This window comes from Polypterus senegalus, chromosome 1, assembly GCF_016835505.1.
Source record: "Polypterus senegalus isolate Bchr_013 chromosome 1, ASM1683550v1, whole genome shotgun sequence".
NCBI lineage: Eukaryota > Metazoa > Chordata > Cladistia > Polypteriformes > Polypteridae > Polypterus > Polypterus senegalus.
The window spans coordinates 102,981,512-103,009,192 of NC_053154.1; the positions used below are offsets into that span (position 1 = coordinate 102,981,512).

Here is a 27,681-nt window from a genome sequence, read left to right on the forward strand (position 1 = left end):
CCGCCTCTGAAGCAACCTCGCACATCATGTGCCTGTGAATGTGATGTGTAATCACAGATTTGACATCATGGAAGCAGATATGATGTCAGAGATCCCGCAGGCACATTCCGCCCAAATATGTTGTTAGTGACAAGATAGGATTTTTTTATATTTTTACTTTTGCTTTACTTGACTGAAACTCTCTGTTACCGTATGTCTCAATAATGCCTTGTCATACACAGTATCTTTATATATAATTATGCTACCATGGCTGTTCGTTTGTCTGCCCAGGATTTTAAATCTCCTGTAGCTCACAAACCGTTTGAACAACTGACCTGAATGAAGGTTATTCCTATTTTTATTCTATTTTATTGTAGAATCAACTCTCCGCAGCGGCCAGTTCTTCGCCGTCACTTCCCCTACCTCTTCATACCATGCTGTATCTTAAACCATTCTTGAGGAAGATTGAAGAATTAAGTGCCAGCTTAAGTGGAAAATTAAAGAAAATGTACTAAGCAATTGCAACACAATCACTGACTTAATCAGTTTTAATGCGAAAAGATGACGACGAAAGAAGAGAAGAAGTGGGCCGCTAGGGTGGAGAAAAGAAGAGCCGCTCAGGAAGCAGCAAGCGCATCAACATCTGAGCAAACAAATACTAAACATACAGAGAAAGAGCATGAAAACGATGAATGCTCAAGTCTAGTGTATTCTGCGCCGTTACTGGCTATGTAATATTTTGTCACTGTTCCTATTAAGCAGATTGCGCCCGATAGTGCAATTTCTCTCCATATGTACTCCAGATACAACAAAAGGTGCAGACCAAACGTGTGTTACATACAATGTAGCTCGAAACATCAAGCGATGGTATTTTTCACCATGCGGGCATTAACAGTCAAGTCATTTATCTGGGGAATGGTTTAGGAACAGTAAGAAGGAGATTTCTGAAGATGCTCTCCAAAGAACCTGTTGCAGGAGAACTAGCCAGACAGAGTGTATAAAAATGGGAATGCCATGGCATGTTCAAGCAAGACTGCAAAAATACTGCCCGTCCAGAGCAGAGGCAGAAAGCGAAGATGAAGAAAACTTTCCAGAACTATCAGCAAAAAGAAGAAGGTGCTCTCCATGTACCAGAGGCAGAGGTCGCAGAAGGCTTTCAAGAAACGAATGCAAAAATTGACTTTGGAGCATGCCATTTTGAACGGCAAGTCATACTTTGAAAATAAACCTACAGAGTAAACATGGGGAGTTCACTTACATGAAGATAACGTACTTCTTACATAAACATTTGTTTCAAAGAACATCCTCTGTTGTCATGTATGTAATATTTTGCACAATGTACTCATATATTTTGTATTTTGTTAAAAGTGTAATAAACGGATAAAATTATTGCAAATAAAATCATGTGTAGTATTTACGGGTTGTATTCTTAAAAGCATTACACCAAACTGTTCATATATGTCAAGCACTCGCATTTTGAATTCCTATTTTACTGCAATGCGCCTGTCGGAAGGTTAAATCCGAGCCGGGGTTCTTCGCAGTGCAGAATTTAGACATTCTTCTTATATCTGGCTCTGCTTACCTCTCACAAACCCAGAAGCTTCGTTTTTGCGATTATAAGCGCGTGTTAATAAAGTTCGTTCAGACGTCGCGCCTCCGACGCGTTTCCGGTTTCGCCCCGCTCGCTCTGACCCTAGCGGCTCACTCTCGCCTTTCTACGGTTATCAGACAGAGTTGGTGGTAAAATGGCGTCGGAGCCGAACAAGACTGAGATCCTAACGATCTTCAAGCGGCTTCGTGCAGTGCCGACGAATAGAGTAATAACACCGGGGGTCTGCGCAAAAGGGCAATGGAAGAAAGAATTGTAATCTAGCGGAAATATTAACATTCAACCTCTTCCTCTGTGCCCCCTTCCCCTTTGCATTTTTGTTTTCGCAGTCCTGCTTCGATTGCGGTGCCAAGAACCCAAGTTGGGCCAGCGTCCCTTACGGAGTGTTTCTATGTATTGACTGCTCTGGCTTGCACCGGTCCCTCGGAGTGCACCTCAGCTTCATCAGGTAAATGCCGATGCCGTCGTCTTGTTTCTGGAAGCTTGGGGGCTGTTCCCACGTGACCCCGGCGGCTTGGAGTCACGTCCGGAAGCTTCGACCGCAGACCCCTTTCAAATTGCAACAGCGTTCTAAGTACTCTACATATTTTTCTGTGATGTAGATTTACATTTACAGTCACTGGTAGTTGCTTAGCGGACACGGTTATCAAAAGAGGTGAACATAATCGAATAGACATCAGTCAGGGGGAATGTTTTGGGGACTAGTGTTACTGGGCAAGTAAGGGTACACATCACAAGTGAAGAGCTCAAAAGAAAATGCAAGCGAATTACATCTCCAAGTGTACAAAAAAATAACACAGAATTTCAACAAAGAAGAGTCTTGAAACGCTTCCTAAACACATCGTTTCTCCAACTCCGCATACCCGAGTGGGCGAAAAGGGTGTCTATGTACTCGCCCTTTGACTACTCAAGAATTTGAACTTGACACGCGTGGGCCGCTACAAGATGTGAATGATTTATTACACAGACACCCGGTTTTCATTGGCTGGCAGGAATCGTCTTTTACTCTTCAGTATCACGGCAAATACTTGCGTCCATAGCCGTGGAGCTTCATTTGTTCGCTTTGGTTTTAGGCAGCTCGTGTTGTAAGAGTTACAGTTTTAACTTGTGTCAAGAACCAGAAACCGCAAACTGAAATTTTGTTAGGAAAGCCATTGTCAACAACTATTGGTGTGGATGAAAATGTTTGAAATATACTGGGAAATCCAATTGAGTGATAGTGTTTATAACTGCTTACCTTTGATGTTACTGTAATCCTAGTCATCTTTGACTGGTCACATTTGCTAATAAGTCACTTGTGTTCGTTGGCCGGCAACTAAGATTTTCTATGTGAGATTCCAATATTAATTTTAGAGTTTAGTATCAATCAAGCCTACCTGACCATGCCACACTAATCCATTCTCCCAGCAGCTTAGCCAAAATTAATAGTATATATACAGTCATGTGTTTCAGAATTGATAATCAACCTGAAGCTATGTATGTTTAAGCCTGGACAGTATTTGGATGGGAGACCATCTAAGAAAAGCTTGGGCTGTTGCTGGAAGAGGGGGGCGCTTACACCGTGATATGTGTGTGGATCCCAAAGCCCCTGTGCAGTGACAAGGATGCTGTACTGCAAAAATTGTCACTGTCCTTCAGATGAGATGTAAAGCTGTGGTCCAGATTCTCTGTAGTAACAAAATATCCCTGGGCAGCCTTTGAAAACATTATGATGTTTACCATTGTCCTGGCTACATTTCCCACCATGGCCTGTTCATTCTGGCCCTTTAATCATTCTCTGTCTCTAATTGGCTACCTCTCTCACCCCTTTACCACTTAATAGCCAGCATGGGGTATTTACCTGCATAAGAATGCCTTTGTCCCAGTAGATACCATGCATTGGTGGTGCTTGAAGTGGTTCCCCGCTGTCTTCATAAAGTGATTTGAGTAGGTTAGAGAAGCACTATGTACAGTAATTTATTATGCTTTATATAATTCTTCAAGGTGGTCAGTTTTCTAGATCTCCTACGAATCTGAACTCGGTGAATAAATATATAATCAGTGTCCTAAATAAAGTCTTCCTAGACATAAAAAGGGAATTGAGTTTGCAGATTATTACCATGTGGTATTTAAAAATTCACCATATACCCTTATGTGCAAATGTCAATGAAGTCCTTTCAGTAAATAACTTGCAGCAGTGCCTTCACACAGTTGGTCACTTTGGCCATTCAAGGACACTGAGTCTTTTCTTCCTAAATATCGTTTTGGGTTATTCAAGTATTCCAGCAATTTTCAGTTGTAGCCTTTATTTACATGATCTTAGCAAGTCAGAGGAAGTTGGCAATGTGAAGTTAATATGGCATGCCCAGTAACTCGCTCCAACTGACATGTTTGATTTTTGTCTTTAGTTGTATGGGTAGGCTGTGTGTGCATGAGTGCCAACAACCAAAGTATGCTTATCCAGAAGTACAATGCATAGAGTATAGCAACAGACAAGGAATACGAAAAACACATTTTGGACTTAACAAACCAAACAGAGTCTCATCCGTGTGATGTCTTTTATGAACCAGGACAGAGTGAAAAATAGAGGAAAAAAAAGGGGCCAAGATTGCAGCTGAACTGTTTGTACAGCACTGGCTTCGTCAGGAAGCACATTATTGGCTGTCAGAAAAGGGTGCGAACATGATTGTGCTAGAAATTTGTCACATGATCAATAAATGTAACATGCTCAGAAATTTTCTGTTGGTTAATTGTGTGGTGGGTGCGGCAACATCATATAAACACATGCTTCCAGCCTTCTCATATATTAACATGGACCAGTGATGAGATCTGCAACTCTGACATACCTCACAACTAGAAGTCACATAATATGATGTAATATTACATCGGCTTAAGCCATTCTTTAGTGTACCAACTTGAATGTTTAGGATTGTTGTTCTAACGTCCACTTTGTGGCCACCTTTAGGTTTTGAACTGATGGCCTGAGTTTCTTCTCAAGAAAATTTCCATTTCCCAGAATTGATTATTCATTGCCCAAGACCAGATTAAGAAACATGGCCCTTAACCAGGAAACTCCTACCACTACAACAGGGATGAGGTTTTATTGGTGGAAGGCCCTGTTGGCACTTTGCCCAGTATGGGTCATTTGTTGTTCCACAGTTTGTTCAAGTTTGGACTCATCCATCTTGACTTACAGAACTCTTGCGAATTGGCTAGTTGGTCTGTGGCAAATGTCAGGTGGGCAATTTTGCTCTTTTTTTCCATAGATGACATTTCTATTCATGGTATTTTTTGTTGTTGATGCATACATCACAACTCAAGAAGAAGCTAGAGAGGCTTGTAGATCTCTGCATGCTATTTTAGGATAATTTCTTTTACCTTTTTTTATTGTTCTACTTGTGATGCAGTACAGGTGAAATGTTAAGAGGATGTTCACTTTTTGGTCAGGCTTCCACTGTTTTAAATGCCCACTCTCTGTACTGTTTGCCTAGCCATAAATATGTATAAAGGCTTTATAACCTTGTCCAGGTTTATGAGCACTCCCTATTTTTACCCTTTTAATTCTGCTGACGTTTCCTTAGTTCCAGTAATGATGCTAGATTTAAGAAAAGTAATTGATCAACTTTCTTGCAACTATTTGTTCGCTGTTCTCCAACACATCATTTAAGATCTTCCGTTTCACTGGTTATCTTGGTTAGATGTTTTTACACTGTTGCTGACCCAAACTGATCCTGCTTTACCTTCGCATAAGTCCTAACTAAAGGTTAAATTTTTCTTGCTTACTGTGTGCATTATTGATGCATTGACATTTTCTCATTAAACACTGAAACTGCTGAACAGTTTACTTTAATTAAATTAAGAACAAACCACTTGTGATTAAATATGCATTTTTGTGCTAAAAAACAAAGAAGATTATGTAATTGGTTCACAAACCTTCAAGCATCACTGTAGTATCAGAAGCACTTATCTTAATATGTCCCAGAAGTTTTTCTGTGTCGGAGCTTTCATTGACCATATCTCTCTTCACATAGATCCACAGAGCTTGACTCGAACTGGAGCTGGTTTCAGCTGAGATGCATGCAAGTTGGAGGCAATGCAAATGCTGTAAGTATGAGTTGCTGCACATCATTTTCCATCATAAAAGGTTTAGTGTTTATCTCTGGTGGGTAACTGTCATTAAAGGAATAGATAAACCATTCTCAATCCACCAAAAGTAGATTTGCTTTTATTCTGACTAAATTTGACGGTATGCAGTTCTGTAGTAATGTGTAGTGTCACTTCCCTTGGCTGCAGAAGTTATGGAGTTTGTGTTTATTTAGGTAATGTGAAAGGTTGGCATATTGGGAAGTTTGGGGATGATGAACCTGAAGACATTCACTTTATTATAGATGTTTCACTTAGACGTGCTATTTTCACAAAAAGGCTCACCATTCTGTTGTTTTAAAGCACCAGTTGTTAATGACTAAACAACTATAATTATCGGTCAAATCACGTTATAGTGAATACCGAAGTAATGACGTTTTCAGAATAATGAATACTTTTTGTTGGCCCAGTCAAACGTTCATACATCATGTTTAACGAATTTTGTTTTAACAAAATTCAGATTTCAATATAACAAACGTTTTTTTGACCAAAAATGGCCACTGAAGATGATAACTCAGTGCAAAAAATACTAAATGCCACGCCTACACTTTCACTGAATCTTGGGGAAACCTGCAAAAGGTTGTCTCTTTCTTGTTAGACCAAAAGAAAGTGACAGTCTGTTGTGAAATTTCAGGTCTCGTGCAGCCTTGGTGAGAGAGTAGGCGAGACGTCATATAGCTGAATTCTGAGAGTGCTCCACTGAGCGACTGTGTGAGTAGTTGTGTCGTGTGCGGATATTGTACTGTTCGAGTTCCATACCGCTTCTCAAAGGTTTCTTTGCGATGAACAAAAAAAAAGTGACAAACTGCATCAGTTTATGCTGAAAGAAATATTAACAGTCCTTGAAAAAGTTGATTCTGCAAGTTACATCTAACATATAATTTTCAAATAAAAATATTTTTTGCAGTTTAAGAAGCACTATTTTTACACAGGTATTTTCAAGCTTAGGTCACAGAGTTGCATATGAGACAAGAAGGTGAGTCCAAGTTTATAAGGAAAATACAGGTATTTTATTACTGTATAGCGAAGGCAGGTATAGTCAGCACTCAACTACATCAACTTCAGCTTCCATCTTCAGATTAGAAAAACACCAGCAGTCCAGAATCATCGCTGTGGCAGACCAGGAGAGTGTGAGAAAGAGCAGCCCTGTGTCAATTGTTCTAAACATTGTGTGATAAGCATGTTACACGGTAAACCTGATCCTGCAGATGATAACTAATTATTTTGCCCAAGTTTTACTGTTTACCAGACACAGCAGAACAGCTACAGATCTGTCCTTGCGCCAGTGCTGTTAGAGATGGTGAATCACCAGTGACCCTGGCTGCAATAGTATACATATATGCCCCAAATTCATAACAATAAAATTTCTGTTAGAGCAAAATATTTTTATGGTCCCATGAGCTTCATTACAATGTGTTTTCACATGTACCCCCCCTCACTTTTATTTACTTTATTTACTATTTACTTTTATTTTCTTTGCTTATACCGCATGCTGAAATGGACATAAAACCGCAAACAGACAAAAGTGGCTGAATGCAGCATGCTTCTTTTAATTTTACATGTAGTCACTGAACAGTCTGAATTGCCATCAAAGAAGACCTTGGAAAATGCATTGGGCTGTAATGAGGTCATTGAAAATTAATGCCAGAATAACTTCAGTGCAAGTTTCAGTAGGCGTACTTGAGAGAATGCAGTCCCATTTTTCAGTGATAAATTTTACCATTAGTGGGTGTGAGTTTAGTGGAGGAGAATAATGTTTGAGCTGTCTTTCCAAAACGCTGATGTTAAACTGGGTTGAGATCTAGTGACCTGTACTGCCATGGTATATAGTTAAATTGTCATCATGCTTTTAAAAACGTACAACAGCACCTCATGCCTTATAGATGGTGCACTCCTCTACGTCAGGATAGAATGTTTCACCAGGGAATTAATGTCACTGTAAATTTCTTTGACAGACCTAAACCAACTATCCATCCATCAATCCATTTTTCTAACCACTGATCCAAAAGAGATCTAAAAAAATTGATTTTATATACTCTGTTAATCCCCAAGGGGAAACTGTACTTTTGTATTACCTTTGGGATGCCAGGAAACTTGACCCGTCTGCTTATTGATAATGAATTGAAGGATGATTTTGTGCAGTAACAAGGGCTTTACAAACTGGAAGAAACCCATAATCCCTCTTTTGGAAGTTTTCAGTGAACATCCTCCTCCCCTTAAATCGATGTTACATTAAATAACTTTTAGCTGTAGACTTCATTTACATAATTCAACGTGTCAAGGCAGCGTTTCATAGATGCTAATCATGTAGCCTGACCAATCTGCCACTGGACCCAACAAAATGAAACCGATGTTATTTTTTTGTCTTAAGTTGTAGGGGTGGGCTTTGTCAATGTGACACCCAATGAGCGCTCATCAGGAAGTATAGTACATACATACTGTATAGTGCATCTCTAAGGCTCAAAAAACGCAGGCATTTTGAACCTGTCAAATAGAAGAGAGACTCTTCTGTTTCATTTTGCATGTTTTACCTGCCTCAACAGAATGGATAAAAGAGGGTCAAAATTACAGCTGTGCTTGCTATAGCTTTAAAACTTTCACCGAGGACTCTGTTCCATCAGGCCATATGTTATTGGCTGTCAGAAAAAAGGGGGAGTATGTGATTCTTTGTAAATGTGAAACCTGTGCTGGAGAGTCACTACATATTCATGTAATTTGCCAGCCCTTGCAAATTTTAGTCTGGTAATATGACATAATCGGGTGAAAAGCTTAACAACTGCAGTTGCTGATCTTAACATTCCCTCCCACTAGAAGTCTCGTAATCTGACATTTGCTTTAGACTGCACTGAAATGATCCATGTTACTCGTCTTTGTCCTTTCACCTTGAATCGGCACAGAGATATCAAGATAATGTGTGTCCTTTTTTCTCCATAGGTGGTGATGCCTTTCTCTAAGATGTCATACCAATCATTTAAAAATTATGTCAATAATTATACTTTGGTTGTTGCACCTCCTTTGAATTTAAATAGTGGCCCTTTATTTCAATGCTTTATTTTGTCAATAATCTGTAAACATGAAGTTGTTAATTGAGTGGCCAGTGTAGCAGCCGACAAATTTTTAAATTGTTTTACAATAATTTCAATCATTTACACTCTAGTCTTGCTCATTTCATTATTCTAAGAATTTGTGCAGTGGAAAAGGCTAAGGTGTCTCAGTTTTTATTCAAATCTAGCTGAAACAGTAGGCAAGCTAGAAGATATAAAGAACACTACAATTTTACTAATGCTTTCTAAATATAACCTACATTTTTCTTGTGTTATGCAGGTGATGTCTCCATGTTGTTTAGGTTGTAGTTTTGGTAGTCTTTGAATGTGTGTCATCTTCTTTTAAAATAACAGTCTGTGGTCTTTTGACTAGACGGCATTTTTCCGCCAACATGGCTGCACAACCAATGATACAAATGCAAAATACAACAGCAGAGCAGCACAGATGTACCGTGAGAAGATCAGACAGCTGGCAAATGCAGCCCTATCCAAATATGGGAATGAGGTAAGTGATTGTGACATTAAGACAAAGCTTCCTTGGTAGCACTGAACTGTAAAGCCATACCTACTAGCACTGAAGTCAGCAAATAGAGAAACATCAGAAGGTATTTAAAGGATGAACTTAGGCAGGCCAAGTTGTCCTTAGCATTTTCTTACCAAATGTTTGCAGTCTCACTTTTTTACTAATAGCAGATTAAGCACACTTCCTAGGTTTTCTTCCTCAGAAGGATGCTGCATCAATTTTTTAAAAGAACATATGTAATCCTAGTGGAAGGCAGTTACAAAGGACTTTCTAGTGTATTGTGTGCATGTGTAATTACAATTAAAAATGTAGTATATTTCAATATAAGTAAAATTTCTAAGTCACACGTGTTAAGAAGTAAGCTTCCAAGGCCTAGTAGCAAATAAACTTTATTTTTTTAAAAATACATGCACATATTTTGTAATTTCTTATTTAGTTCAGGCACTTACTGTAAAGTATGAGCTAATGTACTGGAAAGCTATAGTTTTGGGTGTCACAGAGTCAACCAATCAATATGTGCAATATTTCATGGCCTTACGGTAAAAACATGAACTTGTTTACTTTCTAGAAGGCAATAAACACATTGTCAGAAGTTTCAGGTTGCAGTGGTGCCAGTTAACTGCTTACTATTAAGACCATGTGTTCCCCCCTCCAGTGTTACCTGTAGCAAATTTTCAGTGTGCATATTTCCACTGTAGAATTCTGAAGCTATGCACTGAATTCCCTTTCAAATGCAGGTTAAAAGGAATGGGTGCAACAAGGATTTTGCTGAAACAGATACTAAGATTTGCATTGGATGTGATGAGGATGGACAGGATTAGAAATGAGTACATTAGAGGGTCAGCTCAGGTTGGACGGTTGGGAGACACAGTCAGAGAGGCGAGATTGCGTTGGTTTAGACATGTGCAGAGGTGAGATGCTGGGTATATTGGGGGAAGGATGCCAAGGACAGAGCTGCCAGGGAAGAGGAAAAGAGGAAGGCCTAAGAGAAGGCTTATGAATGTGGTGAGAGAGGACATGCAGCTGATGGGTGTAACAACACAAAATGCAGAGGACAGAAAGATATGGAAGAAGATGATCCGCTGTGGTGATCTGTAATGGCAGCAGCCGAAAGAAAATATATATGGACTTGATGGGAGCAAATGAATCATCAGTTCAGTGGGGTCAAAACGGGGTTTTGGAAGAATAACAAAATGGTGTTATTGGATATTCAGACACATGATGCTTGTGGTATGTTAAGGCAACAACCCTTTTTTTTTTGGAATTCACTGGCTGTATACATTTTGAGCTTCTTTCTTCCCAGTCACGCATGTAAGCATCTGATGTGTTAACCTTTCCATGTCGTGTTAACCAAGAACACCTTTTTTCCCCAACATTTGAAATAAAATGCCTAGCTGCTCATGACCACTGTGTTTTTTATTTTTTAATAGCTGTGGATCGATGGGGCTGGTAGTTTTGCAGCACAAGTACCTGAGAAAAGAGACAGTGACTTTTTCACAGAATATACCCAGGTATCCATTTCTTTAAAACCTGCTCTTGTTATTGATACACAGTTAAAACAGAACACATGATTTATTTCCAATATTTAAAACATTTTTTTGTGAACTTTTAGTTTTATATAAAACACAGCTGACTGACTGTTCACAGTAATCGGCCAAAATTGATCACTTTTTCTAATGCGTAGGGTTTTCCAAAATTTAAATGAAGCTACAGCAGATGGATTTGATGTTGACTTTGTACATGCAACAGATGTAATGATGCAATGCACTTGAAGTGTGTGGCCAGCAGTGATTCTGCCTCAGAGAAGAGACAAATATAACCTTATTTGTTCCAAGCATAAATTTAGCTTGAACTTTTGATAGCTGAAGAAAGCTGGCCAGACTAATTACCTTAGTTCTATTGATCGTTGACATTGAGTATATTTACGTGTTTGAATGTTGGATTTATTTATTTTCCAGCCTTCCAGCCAGTGGGATATGGCATCCTCTGTAACAGACAAGAATAGTGTAGGACAATCTCTGCCTCCTGATGATGCACTGAAATTACAAGAAAATGACAATGGCCGAAATTTTCAAGGTTGCAGTTTTATTTTAGCTTTCCTGAGAACCCAAGGACAGTTTTTGAATGTTGTTTTCAATTCATAACATGTCTGTGCTGGTGCAGTGTTTTTCTTAGCATTTATGATTTTGTGTTGTGATATACTGTTGTTTTGTTCCAATATGCTGCTTTGCTGCACATTTTCTTTTTTCGAATTTATATTGTATTCACATTGTAATTTATGTATTTTTGACATTTTACTGCCTTTTTACACCTACTTTTTATTTACATAATATATCTTTACAGAGGCTGACCAGGAGGGGCCAAGTATAGAAGGACTGAGTACATCTCCTAAAACAGCAATTGGTAAGTACAAACTATCCTAATTTACAGTAAGTGGACTGTACTCCTTTACAGTAGCTACCAAGAAGTTGCTTCCTACTGTATCTCATTATCCATAGAACCTAGTAAATGTTATATACTGATGCAGGCACGCTATTTTTTTCCCTTGCATTTCCTGAAAAATTCATTGCACACTGCAGTCCAAAATATGAGCTTAATTTTCTGTCTGTTTTGTCCTGTAGACAGTTCAATGCTTTTGACCTCTGAATTTCCTGTCTGTAAAGGTGAATACAAGTATACTGATTCTGTTTTGCTGCTGTGCTGCCTGAGCTGCACGCTTGGAATTGCACTGCACATCTAAATAAACCTTTAGAATATAGGTCATAGGGTTTTGCCACATGTACAGAGTAAAGTGAAATTCTTACCTGCATGTACTAATGAACTTGCAACATGTTGCCACTCTTTGGTGCCATCATCAGTAAGGATCACCACCTAACCTCAAGATGTCGGTCTTTGTTGCATAAAAAATGTAGTATAGCTTCCTGCTATTTAATTGTTGTAGTGTCTTTGAAGTGACCTGCTGTAAATGTATGCAGTAGAAATATTTTGAGATGTGTGTGTATGCTGATATTAGTTAATTTTATACAGATATTATTGGTAGCTTTTAGTGATACTTATATAAGCAGAATTTAGTTTTTTTGTCCTCCTAAGTGCATGGAACTGTAAAAGAAGCAATCTATTTGTGTCTAAAGCATATATTACTAGCTGGCCTGGTCCACTATAAATCATGGAGTATTCATCTAGCAATTTAGAAGCGTTAATGTGAACACAGGCAATTTAAGTGTCATGGACAGAGCTGGAGACAGGAAGTGAAAAGGCAAACTTTTAATGTATTTTAATATATTTATCTTACCATAAAGAAATGTATTTATTTATTTTTTTTGAAGAAAATTTTAGATTGGAGTGCTAAGTAGTAGTGGTCTGGTGCTTTAGATAAAACCCACAAGAACCCATTCTAAATGCATTTTACTTACCAAAAACTGACCAGAGTTCTAGATATTCTGAAATAAGTGTACTACAGCATCAAATACAATAGATTAATGCAGACTAAAACTTTCTTAAAATGACTACTATGTCCAGGACCTTCAAACAGCTTTCTGAATTATACACATTTAGTCTTTTATTGTGAACAGGTAACAGCTTTAACATTAAAGAAATATGAAGTATTTTACTGCTAATGATTTAATCTGTATGAACTAATGGCACATGCTATTGGACAGATGGGGAAATACAGGCTTTGTAGTTGGAAATTTCACTGGAACAATCTTACAAGTGAGATCTCTGAGTAAGACAATTTAGAGAAAACAATACTATCTGAATTATCTGAGTTGTAATGTAATGTTGATCTATCACCTGAGTCAGCAGTATAAAATCTAAAAATAACTTGGTCGTCCAGAAATGGCATTTTTGTTTTTAAATTGTAACATGAGTGACACAATCTGCTTCTAATGTGTTTAAGATTAAGCTTTACAAAAGTATGATGAGCATATTTTTAAATGAGTTTTGTGCAGAACGAGTAGACAGTGAGCAACAACCTCACATTCCTCCCAAATACCCAACCAGAAATTAATGTGGATGCAACAAAGTTAGAAGGTGAGATGTCACCGTGCGAACAACTAAAACTCAAATAGCGCAGTAATGGAACATAAGCACTATGAAGAACCCTCTTGACTCAGCAGAATATAATTATTAAGCTGTCATTAACAGAAATTTCTTATCTTGTGATTGTCCTTGCTGTACATCTAAGCCAGATGACAATCATTGCACAGCACACTTTTTTTTAGTCCCTGAAGAACATTACTAAAATATGAAAACTGAAAAAAACATAAGTCACTTCAGCCCATTAGATGAGTTTAACCCCCTACACAGGAGTGAACCAGCATTAAGCTAGCCTAGTTCTTTTCCTAGTTTGTTTTCATGCATTCACTACCCACATGGATTTAATACAGGTGGCAGCCAGTTAGAGCATTAGTATTGTTACAGGGATTCATGTACCCTGCTTGATTTTTGTATAGGTTTTGGCTAAAGAGTTAACAAGGCAAGCTGTGTGTTTAAAACTATAAATGATGTCTATGTGACCCAAATAATGCACCTGTTTTTTTTTTGTATCTCAGCTTTTTGCCAAATATACTGTATGCTTAAAAGACTGCTAATGCAATCTCCTGACAGGCAGAGAGAAGACATACTGTAGCTGCTGAATTGCTGTGGCACATTTGAGCTTCATTTTAGTAAATGCTTTCATAAAATAGGGCTGACTGTTGAGTGCTGTGTCAGAATATTGAGATGCTCCTTTGCCAAAATCTTTCCATGAAAGGGCTGGGAAAAACAATGTGATATATTGTTTGTTTTTTTTTTTAATATGTTTTTAATTTACTTTTAGAAATGAAACCATCACTTATAGGAAAGAAGAAGCCTGCTGCTACAAGAAAGGTATACTTTTTTTTCTTATTCCAAGTACTGTGATTAAATATGATTTCTATTATTTCTATTTGACAAATATCTTGACTTAATCTTGCAAAGACAATTTTTTCATAATATACTAATGCAGGAAATTGTCAAAAGAAGAATGGTGTACAAAATATACTTATGGAGTTGTTAAAGTTGATATGAAGACTCAATCTTATACACTGATTTGTATTTTGTTATTTTGAGAACAACTGATCAGATGGATTGCAGCTTCATGTTTTATTTCTTTCTATAGCTTGGAGGAAAGAAGGGCTTGGGAGCTCAGAAAGTAAGCAGTCAGAGTTTCAGTGAGATAGAACGACAAGCTCTGGTTGCTGAGAAGATGAGGGAGCAGCAGGCATGTGAAGCAAAGAAGCAAGTGGAGGAGTCAATGTGAGTGAGTGTACTTGGAAGCATCTGCCACAGTGCCATCCAGACTATGCAGTAATCATCTGATTCATTACTGCTTGTTTTAAGGCCTTTACCACTTAGTGAGTGTATACTTCACATGGAGTCCACTAAACGATCTCTTATATGTATACTGTATATACACACATATAGTAGCATTTCAGGATTTTTACTAGAATCAGAATTAAGTCCATGATCATGTGATCAAGATGTATGCGTTTCTTGCTACTGGCCCTACTACTGCTACTGCTCTACTTTTTGTCAGTTTTCTTTAACTGAAATTTACATTGAATTGCCATTGTGAGCTGAAGTGAACTCTGGTCAGCTGTCCACTTTTTATGTCAATGTAATGTTTTTCAGAATGTGTAGCAGTCAGTAGTGTGGGACCATAGTGGCTATGTGCATTTACTGTTTGGAAAGTATTGGAAAGTGACATTTAGCAATGAAAATAATCAAAGAGTGCTCAGTGACTCATGTTGTGCACATGACTGATCATCTTCCCTTAAGCATTAACAACTTGGGAACTTTCAAGAGCTGCAGACTAAAATATATGAATGCACAGGTCTTTACCATTTTCTTCCCCCAAAGCTCCCCCTGTACAATGCAGTTGCTATAGGCACATGATTGTACAGACTTCTTTGTGTAAATGATATTTATTTTACCTGTTTTAACAATTATTTTATCACTAAGCAAAATGTAAAAAGTAGAAAAAAACTCAATTTTCTGAACAAAGCAGGTGATTCAAAAGTACAACAGTGAATGTAATCGGAAATTACAATTCAATATAATTGCTGTTCTATTCCACTGTTATGTTCAATTAAATTAAAGTGTTTTTGTCCTGCTTAGAAGTTAGTCTTTAGTTATCAGTTTTCTATTTACTCTATGGATTATGTTTACAGTGTAACATCAATGAGGTTGGCCTACCATGAATTACAGCTTGAGAAGAAGAAAGAAGATAAAAAATTGCAAAGTATGGATGGAAAGAAGAGAGAGCAAGCAGAGAGACTGGGGATGGGTTTTGGAAGCCGAAGGTAAGGAGTTGTTTGGGAGAAAAAGGTGACAGAGTCTTTCCAGTGATGTAAATTTAATTGTATGGACAACTATATACAAATATAAATTGCATTACAATTGCAATTCTTGCAGTTTCATTTATCAAATCTATTGTCTATAACAGGGTTCCTCAATCACAGTCCTGGAGGGCCACAGTGGCTATGGGTTTTCATTCCAGCCAGTGTTCTAATTCGTACTTGGTCCTTGCTGATAATGAAAGTTAGTGTTTAACTCTATGCCTTGTTAGTGCCTTTATTCATCAAAGACAAATTTTAGTTACTTTGTAGATCAGAGGTCCTCAAATTACAGTCCTGGAGGTCTGCTATGGCTGCAAGTTTTCACTTTAACCAATTTCTTAATTAGAACCCTTTTATTTACTACTAAAGCAATACGTTTTTTGGGCTTAATTTTAGTTTTCTTGCCTGTTACCATTCAGAACCCTTAATTGCCTATTTTAGATGTTTGCAGCTGCATTTAAGTTTTAATTGTTGCCCGTTTTCTTGATCAGACTTTAGTTACTAATGAGATGCAGATAACCAATAAACCAGTAGTTCTCCAGCTAACATGCTTACCATGAAGTATCTTTGATAAAAATGTTTAGAAATGAATGCGAGGGGAATTGGAAGGACCATTAAGTTTTTAAATCTGTTCTGGTCCACAAAACACATGGATAACGTTCTCACAGAAGGAAACTCTACAGTGCAATTAAAATTGCTCTTGGATGAATGCAAGCATTAACAAGCTAAATAGTTCAATACTGTACCAAGTTTCATTATCAGCATGGACTGCTTTCTAATTAGAAAACTAGTTGGAATAAAAACCTACAGCCGCTGCGGCCCTCCAGGACTGTGACTGAGGACGCCTGGTCTATAACAATTAAGTAGTTTTCACAACTGTGCAGTTTGGTAACAATTTCCAGGATGTGGAACTGTGTTTATATTTTTTTCTTTTCAAAAACATATTTAGAATGTAGAGAGAGTTTTGTCTCCAATCGCTGCTGTCTTGTTTATATCAGGCATTACTGATTTATTTTTATTATTTATGTTGCCTTAACAATAAACACTTCTTTTGGAAGACTGATTAATCAAGAACACACTTTTGGCAAAGAGGACAGTTAATAAAAGCTATATTCTTACTGTTAAATATTAAGTTGCAGCAAAGACGGAAGACAAAAATGCTTTGTTGTTAAAATACATTATTATTATTTTTAATGAGTTAGATGTTTCTGAACGTGACCTTGGCAGCTTGAGCAGTGATGACCTTTGCATGGCCAGTTTTGTCTATTTTTGCTGCAGCTGTAAAGGCTTCCAAAACCCTTCATACATTCATAAATGCTATTTCTGATTAAATCATTACATATATATTTTACACAGACTCTATCTGTCCCAAATACAACAGTTTAGTCTCACAAATACTAATCACTGCTCAAGCAAGCACCATTGATCTTCTAATTAATTTAAAGATCGATTTGTTTTCCTAATCTTTGCAATTAAGTTCTCTCTCACTGCATTGTCAAAATTACTACACTTGCAGTACACATTCCTGTTTCTTTGCATGCATACAAAAGACTGATAATCTCTCTCTAAAAAGAGTAAGCAACTGAATCCTTAAATTCACTTGCTTCTACAATCATTGGTTTACAAAATAATTTTACAGATATTGTGATTGCAATGACCCTGTATGAGTTAAGAGATCAAACAAAGCACTAAGGAGTAAAAGGATCTTCTTATACTGTATATCAGTTTAATTCCACTAATCAGTATACTGTACATGTGCACTTACAGTGGGATGCAAAAGTTTGGGCAACCTTGTTAATAGTCATTATTTTCCTGTATAAATCGTTGGTTGTTATGATAAAAAATGTCAGTTAAATATATCATATAGGAGACACACACAGTGATATTTGAGAAGTGAAATTAAGTTTATTGGATTTACAGAAAGTGTGCAATAATTGTTCAAACAAAATCAGGCAGGTGCATAAATTTGGGCACCACAAAAAATAAATGAAATCAATATTTAGTAGATCCGCCTTTTGCAGAAATTACAGCCTCTAAACACTTCCTGTAGGTTCCAATGAGAGTCTGGATTGTGGTTGAAGGTATTTTGGACCATTCCTCTTTACAAAACATCTCTAGTTCATTCAGGTTTGATGGCTTCCGAGCATGGACAGCTTTCTTTAACTCACACCACAGATTTTCAATTATATTCAGGTCTGGGGACTGAGATGGCTATTCCAGAACGTTGTACTTGTTCCTCTGCATGAATGCCTTAGTGGATTTTGAGCAGTGTTTCGGGTCGTTGTCTTGTTGAAAGATCCAGCCCCGGCGCAGCTTCAGCTTTGTCACTGATTCCTGGACATTGGTCTCCAGAATCTGCTGATACTGAGTGGAATCCATGCGTCCCTCAACTTTGACAAGATTCCCAGTCCCTGCACTGGCCACACAGCCCCACAGCATGATGGAACCACCACCATATTTTACTGTAGGTAGCAGGTGTTTTTCTTGGAATGCTGTGTTCTTTTTCCTCCATGCATAACGCCCTTGTTATGCCCAAATAACTCAATTTTAGTTTCATCAGTCCACAGCACCTTATTCCAAAATGAAGCTGGCTTGTCCAAATGTGCTTGAGCATACCTCAAGCGGCTCTGTTTGTGCTGTGGGCGGAGAAAGGCTTCCTCTGCATCACTCTCGCATACAGCATCTCCTTGTGTAAAGTCGCCAATGGTTGAAGATGCACAGTGACTCCATCTGCTGCAAGATGATGTTGTAGGTCTTTGGTGTTGGTCTGTGGGTTGACTCTGTTCTCACCATTCGTCGCTTCTGTCTATCCGAAATCTTTCTTGGTCTGCCACTTCGAGCCTTAACTTGAACTGAGCCTGTGGTCTTCCATTTCCTCAATATGTTCCTAACTGTGGAAACAGACAGCTTAAATCTCTGGGACAGCTTTCTGTATCCTTCCCCTAAACCATGATGGTGAACAATCTTTGTCTTCAGGTCATTTGAGAGTTGTTTTGTGACCCCCATGTTGCTACTCTTCAGAGAAAATTAGAGGAGGAGGGAAACTTACAATTGACCCCCTTAAATACTCTCTCATTATAGGATTCACCTGTGTATGTAAGTCAGGGGTTACTGAGCTTACCAAGCCAATTTGAGTTCCAATAATTAGTTCTAAAAGTTTTGGAATCAATAAAATGACAACGGTGCCCAAATTTATGCACCTGCGTGATTTTGTTTGAACAATTATTGCACACTTTCTGTAAATCCAATAAACTTAATTTCACTTCTCAAATATCACTGTGTGTGTCTCCTAGATGATATATTTAACTGACATTTTTTATCGTAACAACCAACGATTTATACAGGAAAATAATGACTATTAACAAGGTTGCCCAAACTTTTGCATCCCACTGTAGTTTATTAAAGTCTAAGTAGCTTCGCTTTAGAAACCACACCCTGTAGTACACACACATTTCTGACTTAGTTGCTCAAAATCTAATTTAAGAGGAGAGCTAAGGACCCAAAATGGGGAATTGGGTGAGTGACTATCGGGAGCTGCCTGGTATAATGGTCTTGTCTGCATATTAATGTGTTGCATATCAAGGGAATATTTTTTAAAAGTTATATTAAACTGTGAATGTGTAAATTGACAAACACCTCGTGTGTCAACAGTACATCTTTTTTTACACAGTAAAACACTCAAGCAAGCTGAATAATCAACCATTAGTTAAAATGGAAAATAAAACACTGGCAGCTGTCTATTTCAGTCTGTCTTCTACAGTAATAATAATTCTTTCCATTTATGTAGCGCTTTTCTCACTATTCAAAGCAATTTACATAGAGAGTGGGGAGCCACTTCAGCCACCACTAATGTGTAGCATCCACCTGGATGATGTGATGGCTGCCATTTTGCACTAGTATGCTCACCACACATTAGCTATTAGCTGGTGAGGGACAGGGGATGATTAGGGGGTCAGAAAGACTACGCCATGGAGGGCAGTTTAGTCTGGACATTGGGATACACCTTGCTGTTTATGAAGGATGTGCAGGGATCTTTTATGACCACAGAGAGTCAGGGTCTTGGCTTTATGTCTCATCTAAAGGACAGCACCATTTTTACAGCACAGTATCCAGTTAGTGTTCTGCTTTTGCTGCTCTCCTGTCAGGTAACATCCCTTCAATATGGAATAGTACAGTAGCATGATAGTGACCTAGAAGAATTGGCCTTTTTTTTTCAAAATGTTTGACTATATGACAACATCTCTGGCAAAGGTTTTATCAGATTTCTCTAATTGTACATTTGGTTAACTATAAATGTTAAATGTATAAATAACCCAGTGCTGCTTTATAAAACCAGACTTTACAAAGGCTGCTCACACTGGTACATAACCAAACCAGGAACAATATAATGAGAACTTTTTTCAAAAATAACAACATGGCAAATAAAATATGACTGTACACACTTTAAAATGATCAAATGTTAAAATTAGTTGTAAGTAAAAACAACTATGAGATATCATGTAATACATTCATTAATGTACATCCCATGCAAAAAGGAAAACCCTTCAGTCATATAAGTTCCTCAATGGACTCGGTACAATCAAGTGTTGCAGTAGACCTCTCTAAACCAATAATTAAAACTGGAAGGGTTTCTGCATTCACAGTTTACGGCAGGGCAAAAAAGGTGGCCCCAATGTAACAGAAGTGTTACTATCATGTGACAGTGGAATCACCTAAAACTGATCAGCTCTGTTGTGGTGTAATTTTAGTGAACTAGCTGGGGCTGAAGTTGCTATTCTGTGGAATTGAGATGACACCTTTTGCAAGTGGGATCCTACATCACCCTCCTCTTTGTTAGTTGCATTGATTAGATTTTAAGTAGGATATTTCGATACTCCTGTATTCAGTATGAGGCTGGACATGAAAAGCATTTTTGGAGGACACATGCACTTCATTGGGAGCTGCATTTGGGTTGCTTACAATGATGATTCACAATTGTATTACACTTAATTTTCAAAATTCATACTAATAATAATACTTTAAGAGGAAGATAATGAAAATTGGCCCCCTTATTGGACATTAGTAGTACTGCAAATAAAATGGCCTGTATTTGCATTTGAAAATACAACATGCATGATTTTTAGAAGATCTACTGCAGACCAAAAAAAGGTGCCAGTTTGGCATAAGGGGAGATCCATCTTGCGTCACTGCATGCTTATGTGGGGTTTTTGGGAAACCTCCTGAGACCTTGTCATATTAAGATTTAATTGGATATTTCACAAAGGAATGTGTACATGCATACATTACACTGAACTAGAGGCGTTTCCCAAGTAAACACTGACACTGCACTGCACTAACAAATTGTATCCCCTGCCTCTTAATGCTTGGAAGGAAGAAACACATGTGCTGTACTCACTGAATGACAAGAACATTCCTTATCTGTGGCAGTATTCTTAGTCAGACAGCCATGGTAATGGTGTATAGCATGACACCTTTATATCACTTAAACCCTTTAAAGTTGCCTTGTTAAACAGGATTTTCAAATACTGTACATATAATTTAAAAAATGGCCTTTGACTTGATCAGCTGACAAAATTGTCCAGTTGGCAAAAGTACAGAAACATGAGAAGTACAGAAATGCAAACACTGCCCAGTATGTATTGAAAAAGCTTCACTTTCCTTTACTCAGTGAGATGAGTGAACAAAGGAGAACATTTTTATGATTTAAAAATGTAAATGAGTTAAGTGTCGAGGATGATGGATAGTTGCAATTATTTAGAATGCTTAGCAGCTAGGTGATTGTCTAAACTTTGTAAAGTTGTGTACTACCCAAGAAAAATGTAAATTTACAATTAAATCTGTAAGCATACATAATATAAAAGTCATTTGAAAATGTAATTCATATGTACCTTATTTTTATTTCAGTGTGGTTTCACATTCAGTACTCTCAGAAATGCAACTAATTGAACAAGAGACACCGGCAGCAGCAGCAAAGTTATCATGCTCTAAACTAGATATGTTGGAAGAGCCCGGCTTTACATCCGGACCCCCAAAGTAAGAAATGACATTTGCTTTTAGTTTCTAGTACTAAGGAATGTGGTGTGGTTAGAATGTCATGAAGTGCATCAGTCAGGAAGGGACACTTACTGTATTGTCTTTTGTAGCTTTATTAGTGGATGGTGTCTTTACATTAGTGATATACTACGTTGTTAATCTGAAAGTATGCAATGCTGAAAAATTTCCTAGGATGTCCTGCCTGCAACAAGTATGTTGGCCTCATGTTAAGATAAAGACACAACATGAAGTGGTTAAGCCTCATGCATTGTATAATTCAAGGACTTGCCATTATTACATCACAAGGAGTTTAGTCATCTCCACTAAACTATGCACAAGCTGTGTATTTGTACTGAAGAATTTGTTACCTCTGATTCTGTTGTGAATATTGATCACAAGTTGCTATATGTACACAGCCAAGAAAATAAATTGACTTGATTTCACCAAAATATTGAAGTGCCAAACATTTTAGGCACACTGATTCTACTATAGGGCAAGTGTATCAGTTTACTTGCATTTAAAATATGTAGGAGGTGGACAGTATGCCAAGATTGTTTTCATTTATATTTGGTGGAAACAGGCACATTTACAGGGTGATCCAGATCTAATTATGCAGATCCAGATCGTCTGGATGACTTCGATTTATGCGGGGACGATTCCAGTTTGGCGCGAAGACGATTCTTCATGTTGTCCGTTCTCACACTTCTCGATGATCTGGGATTTTTTGGGTGATTTTTCTATGTAATAAACTTAAGTTATAGCGTAATGAAAATTGCATAATTAAATCTGGACCACCCCATAGTGTGTGAATGGGTGAATGACTGTTGTGTTGTAAAGCGCCTAGGGGGGTTCTTGAACTCTAGTTAGGCGCTATATCAAATACAGGCCATTTACCATTTATACATTCTCATTTAGGTCAGAGTTTCTGTTTGCACTGAGGAGAAACTGTTAGCTATCTTGTCTGCCTGTCTAATCTGTGACCAACCTTATTTAAATCAATAGCAGTACAAGTGCACAATTTTTAAAAAAGATTGGTTAAAAAACTTTGTTGTCTAACAAAGGACAAGTCTTTCTCCAAACCTTAAATCTAGTCAAGGCAGATGAAATCCAATAATACATGTTTTTCTTTGATTATTTCTTTGATTATATTAACCCTTTTTTAATAAGTAGTGTTTATAGTAATACTTCTTTGTATCCATGCCAAAAAAGCTGCCAATGTAATTATTCTTCCATCATGTGTAAAAACACTCTGCAAGACAGGCATTTGTTAGTGAAATTTGTTTGGTTTTTTTTTTAAGACATGATTTTGTATATTTTTTTTTCGTTAACCCCATCTCTTTTTATTTTTTTTCAAGTTAGGTCATTTTTATATGAGTTATTATTTCAAAATAAACCCATGGGACAGTTATAAAACACCTGAATGTTTTAGTACTTTGGTGTCTTGATAAAATATTTTTATGAACCTGCAGCTTTGTATGTACACTAACCTGACCGGTCCCTGGGATCATTAGAAAAATAAAAGTGTAAACTGCGAGGGACTGTTATATATTCACAAATGTTTTGATTCTTTAGAAGACTCAATAGATGTTATTACTCTTCTACATGGGTATGTTCAGTCGTCAAGAATGTGACAGGTATACATATTTCAGGCAAAACAAATACAAAAGCAAATTAGATTTTGCACGTGTGCTAGACATTTCCAGTGCTTACAAATGGTTTCCTTTTACCAAATTTAGGTACAAGGATAATCCATTCTCCACAAGTGAGGGTTTTAGCTCCAGATGGGACTCTGACTCCAGCTCAGCTTTCACATCATGGGGCCTTGAAAAGGAAGAATCTAAAGAGATAGAAGTAACCATGTCTAGCATTCATCCAGTTGGAGAAAGGTAATTTTCAACTGTCTAAACATATGCACCTGTATTTTTAGGTTTTTAGATTTCAGCTTATTATGGCAGCTGATTAACCTTTTTATTTTTTTGTTTACGACAGCCTTCCTAGCAGGCGGAAGCCTGAAAGCTGTGTGTCTTCAGTGGAGTCGAGTGAAGCACGTCAGAAATTTGCTAATGCTAAAGCCATATCTTCAGATATGTTTTTTGGCAGAGAGAGTAATGCTGAGGTGTGTGTCAATTCTATAATAGCATAGAGATCAAGCTGGGAAAAAAGTGTAATGTTAAAGGAGAGTCTGTCTTTTATGACCAAACAGTGACTCTTGGCTCAAATATTTTCCCTATTTTTAAAAAAAAAAACAAAAAAAAAAACCAGAAAACCACAAGGCTCATCACTGTCTAACTGTTCTCCATGTCCTTCTTTTGTATTTAAGCTCTTGTGTAATTCTTGTAGGAAAGTTATGACTGTATGTTTTGCAGCATATTGATTTGGGGCTGTTAGATCATTGATTATGTTTCTCAATATTTTTTATTATAAGACAAACAAATACATGTGGAATGCATAACCAAGTAGGGTAGTAGACAGTAATACATAGGAACCTTCAACTGTTAGCTTGAATATTTGGGTGAAGTTTGATCGAATTAGTTTTGGCCGAATGACCTGTTTTTGTCAACATTTTTTTATGTTCTAAAGTGTCCAGCCTAATTATAGCTTTCTCCTCAGTATGAAGCAAAGACTCGGCTTGAGCGGCTATCAGGGAATGTGTCCATTAGCTCTGCTGACCTCTTTGGTGATGAGTCACAGCGGTCCACCTCAGGTTAGTTATACAGTTTTTTTTGTTTTTTTTTTTTCCATTTTATAAAAAAATGACTCCAACAGGGCTCCTTTCCTTTTAATTTAATGACCCCAAGATGTGTAATGTGTTCTACTTTATTTAGTGGCATCACCTTTTGAAAGTGTTCTTCCATCTGGACCTGATATAGCTCAGTTTAAACAAGGAGTGAAAACTGTTGCAGGAAAAATGGCTGTATTAGCAAATGGAGTGATGAATTCAATACAAGTGAGTGAGATACGAAGTAAACCTCCTTATGATCAAATGTATTCCACTGCTAACATTCTCCTCTTTTGTATTTTAGGACCGATATGGAGCCTACTGAACCTTTCTTAAATTCTGGATCAACAGATGGAAAAAAAAGATGCTCATCTCAAGTTTAATTTTAATTTCAACTTAAACTATGGAAATGACACAATCATCTGCCTGCAAAACCAGCTAAAGAACTTTTGGAAGCATTAGTGGGTTTGACTAGCTCTTGGACACGATAAAAGAAGCTAAGAACTGTGTTACATGCTGTGACCGGGTAGAACAACCTCTAAATGAATTACTTACTGTCAGTATTTCTCCTTGGTGGAAGAAACTTCAGAGAGATGTTTCTCCTTAGAGGAGCCTAGGTCCGTTTTATTTCTGACTCCATTTTTTTTTCCTCCATAAAATACCTTCTCAAGAGAGGAGTTAGTTATCTCAAGACTAGGAGAAAGCAGTAAAATGTCAAAAATCTTTATCATTTAGTTTTAACAAATAGCTCGGAGCAATTATTTTTTAACAGGTGCTAAGTAACAGTTGTTTCAAATATAGTTACAAATCTAACAGGTAAAAATCAGGACTTAATCATTGATTTTTTTTCAGTTGGCAATCTGTACTTAACTGACATTTGGTAAAATGCTGCACGTTCACAAGTCTCAGATAACCGCTATTCAGAAAACCAAAGGGTTTTTTGATTTAGTGCCACAAAAATTCTGATGATGCATGTTTTAAAATATGATGTAAACTGTGTAGATACCAGCTTTTGAATTTTATGAGTAGATTAATATATCAACTGCCTTATTTATCAGTGGACATTTTTAAAGATAGCTATGGATTCTGGGTAATGTGGCTAAAGGTGGAGGTATGTTGGATGGCTTTGGGGGGAAATGCAAATTTCTGTGCAGACAAATGTGGATTTGCAGCTTCTACAACCATGCAGTATTTGACCTCATCACTTTGATCTCCTGAAACAAATTTCTTTCCCTCAGTCTATGCCACTTTTGCCTTCCACATGATTTACATAAACTGTTGAGCTGAAGGCAAGAGTGTGTCACTGATGTAAAGGGGTCAGTGGGAATGAAAAGTCTCACCAAGATACAACTACCTCCTGTTTAAAGGGGAAGACATGAAATGTTGGTTTCAGTCAATATGAGATGCTGCACTAACTGATGTGTAGCCAAGTACTGTTAATACAAGAGCCTCCATGCTTTTTGGAACCAGGGGTAACCTGGAGGCTCTAATGATCAGCTTCAGTCTCATTGTTTGGCCTGTTTTTGAGGAACACCCTAGTGACCACCAGTATTTCAAAGAGTGAATTAACATACATGCATAAAAAAATGTGTCTCTTTCTGTAGAAGCCAATATTCAGGTCAGCTTCTGGAAATCTTTTACAACATGCCAAGGAACAGCCCTATTTACTGACCCTGTTTTAGAGATGTTTTCCACTTAGCAGACCTGTGACTCAATGAAACCACACTCGTGAGAGTTAATTATTTATTGTGAGTGATGTTGATACAAACCGCATTAAAATACTTTTTGTTCTCTGTGTTCTGGGGTGAAGTTTTTCTTTTTTTTTTTGATAATTACCTCCATTCTAACAGCAGTATACATTGCATATTTAAATGTGCCATGAAAGGAAGAAAACAAGCATTGTGCATTATTATTTTCACCTATTTAAATATAACTGCATCATATAGCAGTTCTGTATTTTACTTTAAATTAGTATCAGGGTAAATAAAAAAGTTAATGGTGATTTGAAAATCAGGTGGTAACTGCAATGGATAGAAGCTGACAATATAACATGTTCACAATGGCTTATGGGTAATTTGAACACACACACACAGTGCTGCACCCTGCTGTTAGTCTAGTTCATACTAATGACAAATGAACATGGAAGCTCCGCTGCAGGATTGCACCATTGTTGAACAGCATGCCATGGTGACATTTCTTTGGGCAGAAAGAATGAAACCTACAGAAATGTATCAAAGGATGTTGGCTTTTGTAGATCAGTAAGCTGCTTAGTTAATCCTCTTGCACAAACTTTATGGTACCCTAACTCCTAATGCATTATGGCACGCACACATAGATCTATGGTGATATCCAGATGTGCAGGAATAGCAGTCCAATGTATCCCGCCCATCTTCTCTAATGAAGGCGCTCACCATATTGATGTGGGCTTGTATGTATGATGTCAATGGTTTAGCAGATTGAGCTTTGTCAGTTACACTTGTTCTTACCGCTTTAAACCTTTCTACTTCATTCAGAAATGTTTTGTTTAGTAATGTTTTTTTCACTTTTGGATTGCGCCATCTTTCAGTGAATTTCAGCAGGTTTGCCCGAAGAAATCTCACTGCAGTGCAATCCAGAGGAGCGTCCACGATCATTTGACATTGGCTTCAGCTAGACTTGTGGCTGCGCATGTTCACACATATGCCACCATGAATGTGTTGTTTTGCGTCAGCTTCTAACCAATGTGTCTACTGTGCAATTTTAAAATCGTCTTAACTTTTTAATTTGCCCTTGCATTACATTGCTTTAAAAAAGTGAAATAGACTAGTACTGCTTCCCCATGTGTCACTTGCTATGAATTCTTTTTCTTCATTAAATTAACTTGTGAAAACGGGGGGAGGGTGTGGGGGGTACAGTTTTTGTTTAAGATGCTTTTCTACCCTGAGCTGAAATGAGACACACTTCTGGATTTCTTTTTGCTGTTAACACTATCATTGTGCCTATATTTTTCCCCCCCACACCCGACCCCCAAAATGAAGGAAAAGAAAATAAAAAAATCACCTGATTCATTTAAATAAGGCTTATTTAGTCAGGTTACAACTGCTTGGACAAGATCAGTTTATCCAGGCATAGGAATAAAAGCCATTTTCTTCCCATAAGCTGCACTGTTTAGGAAAATCATCCGTCATTGCGTTGAATGTGTTCGACAACAAAGCTATGTGCTTTGGGTATGTCTGCCACTCTGGAGGCATTTTACCTGCAAATATATATATATGAAAAAACACATTAGCTGATGTATATTATTATTACAAATG

At 37.5% G+C, this 27,681-nt stretch overlaps 2 protein-coding genes across 4 annotated transcripts in view; one reads left to right on the forward strand and one right to left on the reverse strand.

Moving 5' to 3' along the window:
- Positions 1 to 1,668: 1,668 nt before the first annotated feature.
- arfgap2 (ADP-ribosylation factor GTPase activating protein 2) lies at positions 1,669 to 26,183 on the forward strand. Of its 2 annotated transcripts, XM_039754927.1 has the most exons (17): positions 1,669 to 1,796; positions 1,918 to 2,036; positions 5,599 to 5,671; positions 9,128 to 9,259; positions 10,708 to 10,788; positions 11,236 to 11,353; positions 11,621 to 11,680; positions 11,899 to 11,940; positions 14,097 to 14,146; positions 14,418 to 14,554; positions 15,469 to 15,600; positions 21,541 to 21,669; positions 23,406 to 23,555; positions 23,659 to 23,785; positions 24,280 to 24,373; positions 24,495 to 24,616; positions 24,693 to 26,183. In XM_039754927.1, exons 1-17 carry the CDS (start codon positions 1,725 to 1,727, stop codon positions 24,711 to 24,713), a joined length of 1,659 nt encoding a protein of 552 aa, XP_039610861.1. In that variant the 5' UTR covers positions 1,669 to 1,724; the 3' UTR covers positions 24,714 to 26,183. The 2 variants fall into 2 exon arrangements, with proteins under 2 accessions (XP_039610861.1, XP_039610867.1); XM_039754933.1 differs by lacking the exon at positions 11,899 to 11,940 and having other exon boundaries at positions 1,670 to 1,796.
- si:ch211-71n6.4 (para-nitrobenzyl esterase) overlaps positions 26,118 to 27,681 on the reverse strand; it is a 70,382-nt gene continuing 68,818 nt past the window's right edge. For both annotated transcript variants that reach the window (XM_039754920.1, XM_039754917.1), the window contains exon 9: positions 26,118 to 27,623. In XM_039754920.1, the coding sequence (XP_039610854.1) occupies positions 27,481 to 27,623 (143 nt within the window). In that variant the 3' untranslated portion in view covers positions 26,118 to 27,480. The remainder of the gene's footprint in view (positions 27,624 to 27,681) is intronic.